Consider the following 16,771-nt stretch of genomic DNA (forward strand, 5'->3'; position numbering starts at 1 on the left):
GAGTCAGAGGCTGCAGACGAAGAGGAGGGCATAAGCCCAGGATGCAAGAGGAGTTGCTGTGGCCGCCCAGCGGCACACCCCATTTCACGCTCCCTGGGCGGTGACAGGGCCCCACGGCTATCAGCTTTCAGGGGTGGGAAGGATCAGGAATGAGGAGGGGTCTGCCCCACCCATGGCTCCCTACTCCCTCAGGGCTTTGTGGACTCAGGAGGTGGGCGGTGGCAACAGCTGGGACACTGGGTGCAATGCACCTCTGGGAGCAGTCCAGGAAGTCCTTGCTGAGGCCCCCGGGAAGGGGTGGCCAGTCCCCCAGAGCTTAGCACTGTCCCTCCAGAGAGCACTCAGTGCCTGGCTGGACTCAACACCCGAGCCCTTCCCAGCCCCGTGGAACAGGTCTCCCTGCTCCCACCCCAACTCGGCTGGGCCTCTGCCTCCCTGGATGTGGGCCCCACTTAGTCCATGAGGCAGATGGGGGGATTAGATGGCCCAGCCCAGACAATAAAGCAAGGAAGGGCCTCCAGCCTGGTGCAGCGCACCCACAGCATGCTCACTGCCTGCTCAGCTCCCCTTAGCGAAGGTGATGGAGAGCCAGGCAGGAGGCAGCCCCTGAACGATGGCCTGCTCCTCCTCCTCCCTCCTGCAGTACTCTCCAGAGCATTCACCTCACCTACTCCTCCAAAGACCACTGGCCACGTGCCCCCCGGGGCCCAGCTCTCTTCCTAACAGCGCACCCAGACCTCAGAGCCTGGGAAAGCAGAACCAGAGCCCTCTGAGCTGGCCTCACCCTCCAGCCCTTGCTAGGGGGTGGAAGGAAGGGCCCATGGGATCCCTCTAGGGTGATTAGAGCTGTGCTGGGCCCGCTGCAAATTCCCAGACTCCCACTGGCCAGCACTTTCACCCGCTGCCAGGAAGTTGGTGAGGGGGAGGCAGGAGTAGGGGTGAGTCAGCGATGACAGGAGACCGAGGGACAAAGGTCATGGGTGGAGAATTGGGAGACACTGTTTACAGCAGCCTGCATCCTCCAGGAGGTCTTCCAAGGCTAGCCCAGCCCTGGGTTCTGCAGTCTCTGATGCTCCTTTTCCCCTCTTTGGTCTGTTAGGAATTTCTCCTGGCCTTGCCGACTTGCATGGCTTGCCTGCCCTGATGGCCTGGGAGCTCCTGGAGGGCATGGTTAGCAGTGACCATACCATAGCCGCACTTCCTACTTTCGAAAACTTTTTTACATCTGTTTAATTAATACGTGGGAAAGTACTTGGAACGCGACTTGGCACATTTTAAGTGCTGTGTCCGATGAAGACCTGGGCACCCAGGCAAGTTATGAGGGGTCTAGCACCCCAGCTCTGCCTCCTGCACAGTATGGCATCTTCCTGACTAGCCAGGCAGACGGGCTGGGGCCCCCAGGAGAGCTGACGAGGCAGACGCTGGCCTGGTCTGAGAGTGGGCCGTCTCTGGGCGCAGACTGTGAGAAAGTAGCTCTCGGAACCCATGGGCTTTTCCAGACAGGTTTACTGGGCCCATGGGAGTGGGGTGGAAGCAGGGAAGGGGGCTGAGATTAGCGCGGACTCTCCTCGGACCTCCAGAACTGCCCCCACAATGCGTCTGAGCCAAGAGGCCTAGCGGAAGCCTCCAGTTGGGCTCTGGGGAGTTACAAAACGGCCACGGGGATTACTGAGGTTGAAAAGAACATTTGCCTAGGAAGGGCAAACGGGAAGTGAGAGGCCGAGGATAACGCTCCGCAAGTCCCTGGAGACGCCCCTGCGTACCAAGGGGGGCAAGCAGAGGTGGAGAAGTCTGCGGCATCTGACAGCTCCTTTGGCCCAGCCAATGTGCCCCCTCCCCGCGCTGCTCGCCATTGGCTGAAGCCGGGGCTCCGCCCTGCAGAGGCGGCCTGCCAGTGGCTCAGGCTTTTCCTGTTTGCGTGCCCTTGGGGGTGGGGAGCGGCGTCATCCCTGGAACCTGCGGGACTTCCTCCCTCTGCTCGTCTGGGTCACCGTGTCTGTCCGTCGCTGGCCTCTTCTCCCTCTCAGCAGCTGTCTCTCTCGCCCCTGGCCTGTTTCTCCTCTTCCCCGCAGTCGCCTCCTTCTCCGCCTGCCTGGGTGGCCGCCATGGGCCGGAAGCGGCTCATCACTGACTCCTACCCCGTAGTGAAGAGGCGGGAGGGGCCCGCCGGGCACAGCAAGGGGGAGCTGGCAGCTGAGCCAGGTCTCTGAGGTGTGGGGCAGCCGGAGGAGGGGGAATGGGAGGGAACATGTAGGATGTCCTCCACTCCCTACTCAGGGTCTGGCTGTAGGATGGTGGGGGCAACAGGGTGGAGAGGGCTGGGGGCAGTGGACGGCTGGGAGGCAGGGGCGGCCTGGCCTGAGGAAAGCTGCGCATTGCAGGCGAGGAGCCCCAGTCCCCCAGCGGGGATGTGGACGAAGCGGAGCTGGAGCTGCTGAGGCAGTTTGATCTGGCCTGGCAGTACGGGCCCTGCACAGGTGAGCACCCACCCAGGCCCCTCGAGGCGCCTTCCTAAGCCAGCCGTGAAGCATCACAAGCCCTGCCTGCCTCTCTGGGACACTGTCTCCTGGGACTGGGGTGTGAGGCTCTGGACACACCCCAACACACATTCTGCCCCATAAAGTCCCCGTGTCGTCTTCCCACTGGCAGGGATCACACGGCTGCAGCGCTGGCATCGGGCAGAACAGATGGGCTTGGACCCTCCCCTAAAGGTGCATGAGGTGCTACGGACCCACCTCGGAGACCCCCGCTTCCAGTGCAGGTCAGACAGGTGGTGGGGCGTGTCCAAGGGAGCCAGGACCTTCTGTTGGCCTGGGTGGGGCTGCTTTGCCTCAGGAGAAGGGGATGCAGGTCTGGGGACCCTCCCCCACTCCTCCAGTCCTTGCAGAGATACAAGAAGGCTCTCTAAGATCCTGGCTTAGGAGGGCAGAAGGTTCCTTTAGTAATTCTTTTCTCTTCGAGCTAATGTTGGGGCAAAGGGTGCACCCAGGGCCCAAGGGACTATCTGGGACTCAGGGGCTGGTCAAAGACAATAGCCAATGGCCAGGGACTGGGGCTGGTAAGATCAGATCACCAAGGGGCTTAACTGACTCTCTCTCTGGCTTATCCTCCCTCCCACCCCCTTCAACAGCCTCTGGCATCTGTATCCCATTTGAGGCACCACCTAGGACCTCCTGCCCAGGACCTCCTGCCCTTGACAATCCTGCAGCCATCAAGAACTTCAGAAGAGATGGAAGAGCCAATTGCTGCCCTCAGCTCAGCCTGCTGTGGAGGAACATGTGGCAGGAAGAGTCTCACAGGGAAAGCCCAGCCCCTCCATCAACCATCAGGCTCCAGGAGCCCCCCTCAGAGTCTGTGCAGAGGAAGCTGCGCCTCTCCTAGATGGAGAGTGGTCTTTGAGGACAAGGACTTGGCCATGAGCCTCCTGAACCTGCCACGTATCTCCCTAAACACTGGGGCTCCTGGGGACAGTGTGGCAAATTAGGCCTAGCCTTGGCAGAACCAGACTTAGGCAGCTGAGGCAAAGATGCACTTCCCCCTGAGGTTGGCATCTGAGGGCAGAGACTGGCTGAGCTCACAGGGCAAGGAGTTCACTAACACTTACCAATAAAGAACCTGGAATCCTGACCTTCAGTCCCTTAATGTGACCTTGCTTTGGCTGGCAGTCCCCAGCAAGTGGGTAGGTGAGAGCGGGTCAGTGCCAGGCCTCTTTTTCTGCAAGACTCCTGGGTGCCCACACCTCTTTGCTGCCTACACCCCAGGGCTGAGAAGGAAGGTTGATGCCTTAGGAGATACGATCTGGCCAGAGCTGAGCAGCCTCTGGCGCCCCCTGGTGGTGCACAGGGAAACTACTCTTCTTTAGTCATTTCATTGACCAGCTAGGGGAAACCTGACCTGCGAACTACCTAGCCCTGCCCAGTGTCGCCCATCCCAGAGACAGATACCTCCTTTGCCAGAGAAGGATACATGGGACCCATGGCTCAGAAGTCCAGACAGACCCACACATTCCCAGCAAGCACCTCTGCTTCCCACACTGGGGGCTACCTGGATCCAAAGCACGGTTGGGAGAGGGTCTCAACCTGCAGGACCTGCTTAGAGGTGGCCACCATCTGAGGGGGATGTGGTAAGGAACTGGCTGGAGCCAGAAACAATGATTAGGGGGCCCTAGGACAGGGTCTGGCAAAGAGAATGCATCAATATCCCTTATATAGTACTTCCTTCATTTGACACATTAGCCCTCCATACTGGGGCAGACAGAGATGAGATTATTAACTCTTTGGAAACAAGCCTACAGAGAAGCTCTGTGGCCTTTGCAGCCTCCTTTTCACTGAGTGCTATGTCTCAGGTACTTTAAATGTGTTATCTCCAATCCTCCTACTAAAAAACCTTCACGGCAGATTTTACAGAGAGGGAAACTGGAGCTCAGAAAGGTTAAGTAAAATCCACCATCACACAGCAGGGAAGTGGCAGGGCAGAGACTAGGGTCTACACCCAGTCAGGCTCTTCCAGGCTACATACAATGTCCCCTGCCCATCTACTGAGTACTTACTATGTGCCAGGCATCAAAGGTCCTCTTGTGTCATTAGTGGTGAGGACGTTGACAAAAACACGTAAATATAAGGTCAGATGGTGGTTAGTGGCAGCAAAAATAAAGGCTAGGGTCAGAGGGTGCCAGGGTGCCATTTTAGAGTGGTGTAGACAGCCTCTCCAGTAAGGTGGCCTTTGAGCAGAGACCTGAAGGAAGTGAGGGAGTGAGCCTACCCCTACCTGAGCACTCCAGGCCAAAGGAAGGGCAATTACAAAAAGCCCAGGGCAGGAGGGCTTGCGGCCTGCTCACGGAACAGCACGGAGGCCAGCGTGGCCGGGCAGAGTGGGCAAGGACAGCGCCATGGGCAACACGGCCAGAGAGGTAGCAGGGCTGGTCCTACAGGGCCTTTCAGGCCACCATAGAAATTTGGATTTTATTCTGAGTGAGAGGGGAAGACACTGGAGGGGTTTAAGCCAAAGAATAACATTAATCAAACTTTGAAAACATCACTCTGACTGTGGGTGGAGAATAGACTGGAGGGCTGGGGGAAGACAGAGGCAGTGAACCCACTCAGGAAGTCCTGGGGTTGTCCATGTGAGAGGTGACAGTGGTTTGGACCATGGCAGGCGGAGGTGGTTAGAAGTGGCCTGATTCTCTATTTTGAAGGTGGAACTGACTGACAGGACTTGCTGACCTGATGAGGTTTAAGAGAAAGAGGAGCCAAGGATAACTCCTGAGGTTTTGACCTCAGCCACTGGAAGGAGAGAGAGTCATTACTAAGATGGGAAAGCTCGTGGGAAGGGTGGGTTGGGGCAGGTTGGAGAATCAAGGGTTCTGTTTTAGACATGTTGAGTTTGAAGTGTCTGTGACACACCAAGGGGAGACAGGAGTAGGAGCTGCACCTGTGAGTCTGGAATGCTGCGAGAGGGCTGGATTTGAAACATAAATGTGGGCATTTTTTTAGGTGGCATTTAAAGCCACGGAAGTGGAGGAAATCACCTCTACTCTAATGGAGATAGAGATGAGAAGCAGTGCGAGGACAGCCCTGGGCCCTGACTCTTAGAGGTGAGGAAGAAGGGAGGAGTCGTCCAGCAAAGGAGATGGAGGAGTAGCCAGTAGGACTGGAGGAAAACCAGGAGAGTGTGGGTCTGGGGGGCCTGGGCAGAAGGTGCTTTAAGGAGGCAGGACTCATCAGTGGTCTCAGGTGCTGCTGCTGAGAGGCTGCACGGTAAGAAGCCTAAGGATGGCGCTGGACTTGGCAATGGGGAGGCCATTGGAGATGTTAGAGTGGAGTGACAGGGGTCAAAGCCTGAGTGGACAGGGCTCAAGAGGGAATGGCAGTACAAGGGGACACAGTGCTGTATGCCAATTCGCTCAGGGACTTCTCCACTGTGAAGGGAAATGGAGTGGTAACTAGGAAGAAGGTGGGATCAAGGGAGGGCTTTTTGTTTGTTTTAGGTAGAGCGATCTCACAGCATAATTACATGAAGGGAGGGAAATTGATGATGCAGGAGAACATGGAGGTGACTACGTGAGTGAGGTCTCTGGGAAGGTAAGAAGGGACAGGAACTAGCCCACAGGGAAGAGGGTGTCCCCCATATCCCCCAGTACAGGAAGGAAGGCAGAGCATGTGGGAGCAGACGTTGGTCTGGGAGGGACCTGGAGGTGGGACATTCATAAGGCACATGTTTACTGAGTGTTGGGACTGCTGGGGGAGATCTCCTGTTTACTAAGTGCTTGTAGATGCCATCTGCTGGGCTGAACGAGGCACGTATGATATATAGTTGAATCCTTAGAATGATCTCATTAGGAAAGTATTATGCACAGTTTAGAGATAAGGAACCAAGGCTGAGAGGTAAAGTGACCTGCTCAATTAGTAAACGCCAGGGCCTGAATTCTACCGTATTATAGCCTCAACTACTCTGCACTCCAGGTGCTTATAATTTTATTGAAGCGATAAGTCCTACTTACGTGGGAAATTAAAAGACAAGGTAATACAAGTGCTACCTACAAGAGAAGAGTTCCTGGGTGGTGCAAATGGTTAACATGCTCGGTTGCCAAACGAAAGGCTGGCAGTTCGAGTTCACCCAGAGGCAACTCGGAAGAAAGGTCTGATGGTTTAATTTTAAAAAGTCAGCCACTGACCCCGAGAGTATGGCCCCCAGACACCCTTTCAGCCCAGTAATGAAGTCACTCCGGAGGTCCATCTTTTAGCCAAAGATTAAACAGACACATAGGACAAAATGTGACTAAAGGGGCACACCAGCCCAGGGGCAAGGACTAGAAGGCAGGAGGGGACAGGAAAGCTGGTAGTCGGGAACCCAAGGTTGAGAAGGGAGAGTACTGACATGTCATGGGGTTGTTAACCAATGCCATAAAACAATATATGTACTGATCGTTTAATGAGAAGCTAGTTTCTTCTGTAAACATGCATCTAAAGTTCAATTAAAAAAAAAAAGTCAGCCACTGAAAACCCTATGGAGCACAGTTCTATTCTGACATGCAAGAGGTTGCCATGTGTTGGAGTCAACTCGACAGCAACTGGACCTGGAACCTACAAGAGGCAACTGACAAGTGGTGTAGACACAGAGTCCTCAGGAAGGAGCGAGCACTATGGGCTAAAGGGACCCTCCCACCAGATGCAGGGGGCTGAGCCCCGAGACTGGCACCATCCCCGGCCACCCTCACACACACCTGGCCCTGGTGCTCACGACGACTGGGCTTCTCAGGCCTCCCCCTGCAGACCCCACTGGGGTGGGGGGTGGCCCAAGATGCCATACTCTGAACATTCTTAGTAGTTTTTGCATTTTATCCTAAAAATCTCCCGTCAATTCTGCATTCTACTCCATGATATGTTTGGAGTAGTTGTTCTAAGATAAAAATAGATGAAATTACTTAGTAACAAGTAAAATTAGCCTTCCACGTCTGGCCTGTGGCTGGCTTCTCTCAGAAGGAAACAGGAGGTAACTGGCCCGTGAAGGATGACTAAGAGTCGGCATTCTAGACCAAGGGAACAGGCTGAGCAAAGGCAAGGAGGAAGGGAACAGTGAGTGTGCCCAGGGAACAGGTGTGCAGAGATGGCGGGGGCAGATGTGCAGAGAGGTCGGGGGCAGATGTGCAGAGAGGTGGGGGGACAGGTGTGACGAGAGGAGGGGGGACAGGTGTGCAGAGAGGTGGGGACAGGTGTGTAGAGAGGTGGGGGTCAGGTGAGCAGAGAGGTGGGGGGCAGGTGTGCAGAGAGGTGGGGGGACAGGTGTGCAGAGAGGTGGGTAGTGGGCAGGGCACTCCCTCTCTGAAAATCACCATACATCATAAAAAGCTAACACTTGAGTGCTTACTATGTATCTAGCACTGTTCTAAGTGCCCTTTATCCTCACGGCAACCCTAGAAACAATTATTGTCCCCATTTTTAAGAAGAGAACACTCAGGTACACAAAGGTTAAATACGTGTCCCGGGAGGGTCACACAGCATTTTTCTCCCCGTGGCATCATCATTCTCTCACCCACCCAAGCCGAGAACCTGAGTCATATATGACGTCTTCTCCCCATTCATCCTTCCTAAGCACAAGTCTGGCCAGCTTCCTTTTTAACATCTCTTGCGGCTCTGTCCTTTCTGTTCTATCTGCTAAGCCAGGGTCTCAGGGATAGGATTTGGTCCCAGAGAGTCTGGCTCCAGAGCTTATACTCTTAATCACGTGAGACAATGTCAGTGAGGCAGGCTGGCATCAAACAAAGGGTCTTGGGCCTGAGCCTAAGGAGTTTGGACTTTATCTGTGGTGACGAAGAGCTCCTGAAGGTTTCTGAGCAGGAGAGACAGGGTAAAAATAATCATTCTGGAAAATTAGTCTGGCCAGGTATGAAAGAAAGACTAGAGGGGAAGCTATTTCATATTCAAGGCATGGGGTGCTGAGACCCTGGCTTAGCAAACAGAATGGAAAGAATAGAGCTGTAAGAGATGTTACAAAGGAAGTTGGCAAGACTTGCGCTTGGGAAGGACGGATGGGGAGGAGACGTCACATATGATTCAGGTTTTGAGCTTGGGTGGGTGAGAGAATGATGCCATGGGAAGAAAACTGGAAACTGGGAGGGGGAAGACAGGTTCAGTTTTCTACATGTTTAGTGTGAGATGATGGCAGGACACCCAAGTGGAAACATCTAGTAGGCAATGGAGATGTAGAACTCAAGTCCAGCAGAGAGGTCAGGGGGAGTGTGGCATCCAGGGCCAAGGGAATCACTGGCATAGAACTGACTCTTGAATCTATGCACATGGATGAGTTCTCTGAGAGTAAGAGACAGGCAGAAGGTGCACAGTGAGGACCAAAGATGGCACTTCGGAAAATTCCCTCTAGAAGAAGGTGGAAGTTGGACACAAAAGGACAAATACCATATGATCCCACGTATATGGAATATCTAGACTAGGCAAGTGTAGAGAGACCAAAGTTTATTGTTGGTTACCATAGCTGGGTGGAGGGAAAAGCAGGACTCGTTGCTTAGGGACACTGAGCTTCTGTTCAAAATTGGAAACGGTGAGGGTTGAAAAACATGATGAACATAATCAATGCCACTGAACTGTACATGTGAAGAATGTTGAAATGGCAAATGGTTTGTTACACATATATATACCACAGCTGAAAAAAAGAAAATGAAAAAGCTAATGATGCTTACACTTAAAAACTTTCAATAAATGGACTTTTCATACCAACGAGTGAAAAAATATTTTAAAAAAAGAAGGTGGAAGAAGGTCCAGCAAGGGAGCTCAGAGTCGTCACAGGGCAGGAGACTCAAGGTCGAGCAGTGTCAAATGGACATCAGGGGAGAGCTCCGCATGGTGGTCAGTGGTGTGGCGCTGCAGAGGTCGCACAGAGGAATGAGGACGGAAGTCACGTGCCCCACAGGCAGAGGATGGCTGGCCCTAATTCTCTTCCTGGGTTTTCTACTTTCCCCTCTCCCTGCTGGGCAGTTCTCCCTGGGCTCCCCAGCTGTCACAGTAACCAGCGGTGCCACACCCATCAATGAGGGCCACACTGATTCATGCTTTATTGACTCAGGTGTGGCAACATTTATCCAGCCTCAGACAAACTCACTAGTAGCTTCAAGGTTTAAGGAGCTAATTTACCAAGAAACTAAAAGTAAACAACGGAAAGGAATAAGTTTCTGAATTGGTCTAGAAGCAGAACAAAGCTACAACAGTGCCAGCATTGAGGCAGACTTGGGGTTACACCACCTCAAAGACTTACGGGATCCTCAAAACGATTCCTAGTTTTCTCTGCAGGCAGGTCTCCGGTTCAACCGCCTGAGTCCTAAACTAGGGAACAACTTGCGCTAGTCAGTGCAGGTGCAAATGCCTAGAAGCCCAGTCTCTAACCTCCTCTGGCTGAATAAGTTCCAAATACCATGAGACAGGAGTGAGCTCGACCCTACGGAAACTTGGAGGCTTCCTGAAGATGATTCTTTAACTGAAAAGTAGGGCTTTTCATACATGGGGTCAGCGTGAGTTGGAACTCACTTGACGGCAACTAGGTTTTATTTTTAGGGGTTTTCACAAGGTGGACAAGTGATTGTGGACCAGGTGTTGGGGAAGAGTGGGTCCCAGATCCTTCTTGAGCCTTACTCTGGCCCTTTGTCTCTTGAAGGTAAAGGCATTTCCTAGAAAGCTCCTTCAGGGTGCGAGCCTTCTAGTACTGAGCATCTCACCTCGAGGTTCCCATGGTTCCTAGTCCTGGAAGTCCTCCTCTTGATTGCATGATGTAGAATCTCTCTGTAGAACCTTTCCTAAGGAGAGTTAAGGATTCCTCCTCTACTCCCCATGGTAACTTATGTTTTATTGTATCAGGTCACATTGCTACAATAAGAAGCTTCACTGTCTCCTTGCCAAGTATTTCATCCTTGTCACTGTCTATCTAGCACAGAGTTGGCTACACAGTGAGCACGCAAAGCTGACAACCTTCCCATTTCATTCACACCTCTGTTTTCGTCCTTTGGTCCCGTCTAGCCTATGAGCATCATTTATGTGCCTGGTGTGAAGACCAGTCCTAAACTCCAGTGAACTTTGGGCTCTCTCTGTCACTCCTCCTAGAGGCTCGGGCCTTGATGGTAGAGCTGTCTTTTCCTAGAGCTTCTCAGCAAGACATCAAAACTGTCCACTTCAGATACAGGTCCTTTTCATTTCCTGTTCTGAAGCCTGTGTCTCCGTTGGGCTAGCCCACTGAGTACCCAGCTGGGGACTTCTCCAAAGCAGAGTAGATCATCATATCTGGAGTTCAGCAAATCATCTGGCCCACTTTTCTACATGTTCTCAGGAGGATGGCTGGCCAGGATCCTACTGTTAAAGTCTTACCTTGCTGAAGTGTAAACTGGTACAACTCCAACTGACCAAACATGTATGGGTCTACTGCGAAACTCTCTATTGTGTTCCACTGATGTTTGTCCATCCTTACTGCAACATCACACCGTCTGGATTAGTGTAGCTTTATAATAAATCTTTAAATTAGATAGCGTTAGTCCTTCAACTTCGTCTTTTTAAAAACTGTTTTTGCTCTTCTAAAGCCTTTTTATTTCCTATACATTTTAAAATCTGCTTGTTAATTTCAACAACAACAACAACAAAAAACTGCTTGGATTTTTACTGAAATGACATAGGCTCTATAGATCAATTTGGGGATAACTTCCATCTTAACAACATTGATTCTTCCAAACCATGAACTTGGTATACTTCTACATGTACTTAGCCTTCTTTGGCTTCTTTAATTTCCTCAGCAATGTTGTGTAGTTTTAAGGGTACAGACCTTGCCTCTCTTTGGTTAAATTTATTTCTAAAAATTTTATTTTTTTTATGCTATTGTAAATGGATTTTTTAAAAATTCGTTTTCCCATTATTTGTCGCTAGAATATAGAAATACAATTAGTTTTTATATGTTGACCTTGTATCCTACGACCTTTATTCTAACAGTTTTCTTAATATCCCTGGGGTTTTCTATGTAAACAATCATGCCATCTGTAAATAAAGAATTTTACTTCTTCCTTTCCAATCTGTATTCCTTTTATGTCTTTTTCTTGCCTCAACTCCTCCAGTACAATGTTTAATAGAAGTGCTGAGAGTGGATATCCTTTCATTTTCTCCATCTTAGGGGAAAGCATTCAATATATCATGATTTAATATAATGTTAGCTGTTTTTCATAGATGCCCTTTATCAAATTAAGGAAGTTCCCTCTATTACTAGTTTGCTGAGAGTCTTTGTTATGACTGGAAGTGATGTATCATTAAATGGTTTTCCTTCATCTATGAGATAATGAAATAAATTTTCTCTTTTATTCTGTTAATGTAGTATATCACATTCACTGATTCTTTAAAAATGAACCAATCTTGCATTCCTGGGGGAAACACCACTTGGTCATAATCTTTTACTCTATTGTTGGATTTTATTTGCTAATATTTTGCTGAAGATTTTGCATCTATGTTCATAAGAGATATTGGTCTATAAAGTTTTTCTTGGAATGTCTGTATTTTAGGTTTTGATATCAGGGTTTGCTGGCCTCATACAACCAGTTGGGAAGTGTTCCCTCCTCCTCTATTTTCCAAAGGAGTCTGCATAAGATTAGTATTTTTATTCCTTAAATATATGATAAAAGTAACCAGTGACACTACCTAAGCCTGGGATTTTTCTTTGTGGGAGGAGTTTTTTTTTTTTATTACAAACCGAACTTCTTTAACAGTTACAGGGATATTTAGATTTTTATACCTTCTTGTGTCAGTATTGGTGAATTGTTTTTCCAAAAATTTGCTCATTCATCTAAGTTGTCAAATTTATTGGCACAAAGTTGTTAATAATATTCCTTTATTATCTTTTTAATGGCTAACAATCTACAGTGGTATCCATTCTCTCATTCCTGATAATTGGTATTTTTTTTTTTTTTTTTTCTTAATCAGTTTTACTAGGGTTTTATCGATTTTATTCATTTTTTCCAAGCCCAACTTCTGGCTTTGCTGATTTTTCTATTTCTTGGTCTGTTTTTTGTTTCATTAATTTCTGCTCTTCATTATTTCTTCTTCTGGGTTAACTTGTTCTTCTTCTAGCTTATTTTATTCTTTTATTGAGATACTGCGTACATAACATAAAATTCACCCTTCTAAAGTATACAATTCCATGATTTTCTTAGCATATTCACTATGTTGTGCATTCATCACCACTATCTAATTCCAGAATATTTCCATCACCCCTGAAAGAAACCCTGCACCTAGTAGCAGTCAATTCCAATTCCCCTCCCCTTGCTCTCTGGCAACTGCTAATCTACTTTCTGTCTCTATGGGTTTCCTATTCTGAACATTTCATACAGACAGAATCAAACAATATGTGGCCTTTTGTGTCTAACTTCTTTTACTAAGCATAAAATTTTCAAGGTTTATCCATGTTTAATATGTAACTATTTCATTCCTTTTTATGGCTTAATAGTATTCCACTGAATGGATAGATCCCATTTTGTTTATCCATTCATCAGTTGGTAGACATTTGAGTTGTTTCCACTTTTTGGCTATTATGAATAATGCTGTTATAAACATTTATGTAAAAGTTTCTGTAAAAACATGTTTTCTATTCTCTTGAGTATATACCTAGAAGTGGAACTGCTGAATCATACGGTAATTCTATGTTTAACTTTTTGAGGAATTGACAAACTTTTTCTAGCTTCTTAAGGCAGAAACATATAATACTGATTTTAAGCCTTTCTCTTTTTTTCTGATGTAGGCATTTAAAGTTACACACTTTCCTTTAAGTACTTCTTTAACTGCACCACACAAATTTTGGTATGTTGTGCTTTCATTATCATTCAGTTTAAAATACAGTGAAGCCCGTGAGAGTCAGAACTCAATGAGACGGCCTCGTTTTTCTGGGTCTTCCAAGTTTTCCGCCTTTGACAGGGTACAGTCTTACCACTTTTCTATTAGTGGAAAAATTATTAGTGGAAAATATTTGCATTTTCCTTCTGACAGGTTTCCGCCTTACACAGGTTCCTGCTTTCACAGGTTTTACTATTTCCTAACTTCATTTGTATTTTCTTCTTTGACTCATTAGTTATGTAGAAACATACTGTTTACTTTCCAAATATTTGGTGATTTTCTAAGTACGTCATTACTATTTATTTCTAATTTAATTCCATTGTAATCAGAGAGCCTCAATAAGTCTTTTGAAATTTATTGAGATTTATTTTATTGTCCAGGGTACAATCTAGCTTGGTGAATGTTCCAAGTGTGCTTGAAAAAAAGTGTGCATTCTACAGTTGGTGGGTGAAGTTTCTTTAATGTCAAGGATATCAAAGTGGTTGATAGTATTGTTCAGGTTTTTTATACCCTTAATGCTCTTTTGTCTTAATGTTCTATCATTTATCAAGAGGGGTTTTCAAATTTCTGGGATTGTACATTTGTCTGTTTCTCCTTTTAATTCTGTCACTTTTTACTTTATTTTTTGTAGCATATACATTTAGGATGCATCTTCCTGTTCAATCGACCCTCTTCTGATTATGAAATGTCTCTCTTTATCTCTGAGTATTCCTTGTCTTGAAGTTTACTTTGTCTGATATTAATACAGCCATACCAGGTTTCTTGTGCTTTTCATTTGCATATCTTTTTTTTATCCTTTTACTTTATATCTATCTGTGTCTGTACACAGACAGATATATAATATTTAGATATTATATAGCTGGATCTTGATTTTTTTATCCTGACAATCTCTGCCTTTCAATTGGAGTGTTACATTCATTTATATTTAATGGAATTACTGATATGGTTGGGCTTAAGTCTATCATCTTGCTACTTGTTTCCAGTTGATCTCATATGGCTTTTGCACCTGTTCCTCTTTTCCTGACTTTTTTGAGCAATTTAATATTTTTTAATATTATATGTTATTTCCTCTATCTGCTCTTTTTTTTCCCCTTGATTAGGGGCCAGGTGGCACAAATGGTTTGCATTCAACTACTAACCAAAAGGTTGGTAGTTCAAACCCACCCGGCAGAGCCACAGAAGAAAGGCCTGGTGATCTGCTTCTGTAAAGATTACCACCAAGAAAACCCTATGGAGCTCAGTTCTACTCTATAACATATGAGGTCACCATGAGTTGGAATGACTCAATAGCCACAGGTTTGGTTTTTGGGTCTTTCCTTCTTCCTTGAATGTCTAGCAATTTTTTATTACTTAATGGACACTGTCTGGATAATAATGTCTTCCTTTAAAGGACATTGAGCTTTGCTCTAGCAAGCAATTCATTTCTGGCAATTCTCCTTAATCTTTCTGAGACTTGGTTTTAGGCTTTATTAGGCCAGGTCTATAGTAGCTATGAGTTGGAATCAACTCAACAGCAATGGGTAGAGTAGCTCTTACTCTAAGGAAGAGGTTGGCAAAGAGCTGACTTTTGTAAAGAGCCAGACAGTAAATGTTTTCAGCTTTGCAGGCCATTATGGTCTCTGTTACAACTCAGCTCTGCTACTGTAGTGGGATACCAGCCACAGACAATATGTAAACAAATAGAAATGGCTATGTTTGGTCTATGGTGGGCAAGGTTTGGCCTACAGGCCATGGTTTATCAGCCCTGCTCTAGGGCATGATTGTGGCTCCTAAGGCCTGGACTTTCTGGTATCTCAGCACTATGCCTGCATTCTAATGAAGCATTTTCACTCTGGTTAGGCCAGAACTCAGCATCTCACTATCTTACTTTTGGTATCTCCGTTCTGGTCCCTAGCCCATAGCAGCAACTCTCTGGTAGGTCTCACAAAGTCTCACCTTGCACACCTGCAGTGCAGACCTCAGCTTAGGACCATTGAGAACCCACATACAGACTTCTGGGCATACCCCCTCTGTACAGCTGCCTCCTCTCCAGTTCCCTGCCCTGCAATTTCCAGCTGTTTCAGCAGCTCTCAATTCTGATCTCTGCCTTATCAGCTCAGCAAAACTGTTGTGCTCTGCTTGGGCTCCACTTCTGTGCTGCGGACAGCAAATTGTCCCCAGGCAGAAGTTCAGTGGCCAGAGTTAATGTGGGGCTCACCTCAAGTATCTTCCTTCTCTAAGTAAGCACAGTCCTGCCTACTGTTCAAAGTCTAATAATAGCTGCCTTATCTATTTTATCCCGTTTTACAGTTGTTTACAATGGGAGAATTCCAACATAGTTAGAAGCAGAAGTCCTGGAACTCAATGAGCAAAAAAACAAAAAAATCATTCGTGGTCCACTGAAAACTCCTGGAAGGAATAAAACCCTAGTAACAACGAGTACAGCTAAGAACACTGATCTTAGTTCCTAAATATCTTTCCCCCTTGAAGAAACTAGGGCTCAATGGACAAGTGGCTGATTCCAGGTCTGGAACAGAGAAATACAAGGTGCATTTGGAAAGCTATGTGGCTAGAAAGCAACAAAGTGCTCAAAGACTAGTTAGAACATGACAAAAAGACTTGGGACCCGCTTCAAGGTGCTCCCATGGGCCAAATATAGGAAAATTTGAGGATCGGAAAGAATAATGATGGTAATGGCTTATAACACACTAGATTTAAAAAAAAGAGCACATGAATCTATAGTGATACTAAAAAAGGGGGTAGAAGAAAATTCTTTACTGAAGAATAATAGCTTATTACACTAAATGCATAATACATGTAAAAAGAATGACGTAATTAAAAAAAACACAATGAAGTAATTCAGGCGAAGATCATCAATCGATGCTAAAACCAATGTTTTTGGGGAACAGGATATTCACATGATCTCAACTTACCACCCAACAGATTACTTAAGGGTTCTTTGACAATGGTGAGATCTAGCAGATACCATCTTAACCAAGGAATCAAACTCAGTATCACCAACAATGGGATAAAACAACATGACTACTGCAGTAATGCAACGGGAAGAGCATGTCACTTATGTAGTATTCATACAAAAAGGTTTAACCTGAATCTAATTGTGAGGAAACACTGAACAAATTGAGGGACATTCCACCAGACAACTGGCTTGGAGTCAATGTCATAAAAAACGCCAACGTCGTGAAAAACCAAACGAAAAAGCAGGAGGGCTATTCCAGATTAACGAAAGATAAGAGACGTGACAACTGAATGCAACCTGTGACTGCTGGCTGGATCCTGGACCAACTGTTTTTTTTCAAAGCTATAATGGAAAATTGGGGGATATTTGGAGAAATTTAATTGTGGTCTATAGTGTCAATAATATCACTGCATCATTGTGAAATTCTGAATATAAAAAGGATATTGTGATGATG

At 47.1% G+C, this 16,771-nt stretch overlaps 1 protein-coding gene across 1 annotated transcript; it reads left to right on the plus strand.

Moving 5' to 3' along the window:
* Nucleotides 1-1,932: 1,932 nt before the first annotated feature.
* On the plus strand, nt 1,933-4,694 carry POLD4 (DNA polymerase delta 4, accessory subunit). Its single transcript, XM_004383665.2, has 4 exons — nt 1,933-2,202; nt 2,382-2,477; nt 2,650-2,761; nt 3,131-4,694. Exons 1-4 carry the CDS (start codon nt 2,106-2,108, stop codon nt 3,153-3,155), a joined length of 330 nt encoding a protein of 109 aa, XP_004383722.1. The 5' UTR covers nt 1,933-2,105; the 3' UTR covers nt 3,156-4,694.
* Nucleotides 4,695-16,771: the final 12,077 nt, after the last annotated feature.

Source organism: Trichechus manatus, unplaced genomic scaffold (assembly GCF_000243295.1).
Source record: "Trichechus manatus latirostris isolate Lorelei unplaced genomic scaffold, TriManLat1.0 scaffold00113, whole genome shotgun sequence".
Taxonomy (NCBI): domain Eukaryota; kingdom Metazoa; phylum Chordata; class Mammalia; order Sirenia; family Trichechidae; genus Trichechus; species Trichechus manatus.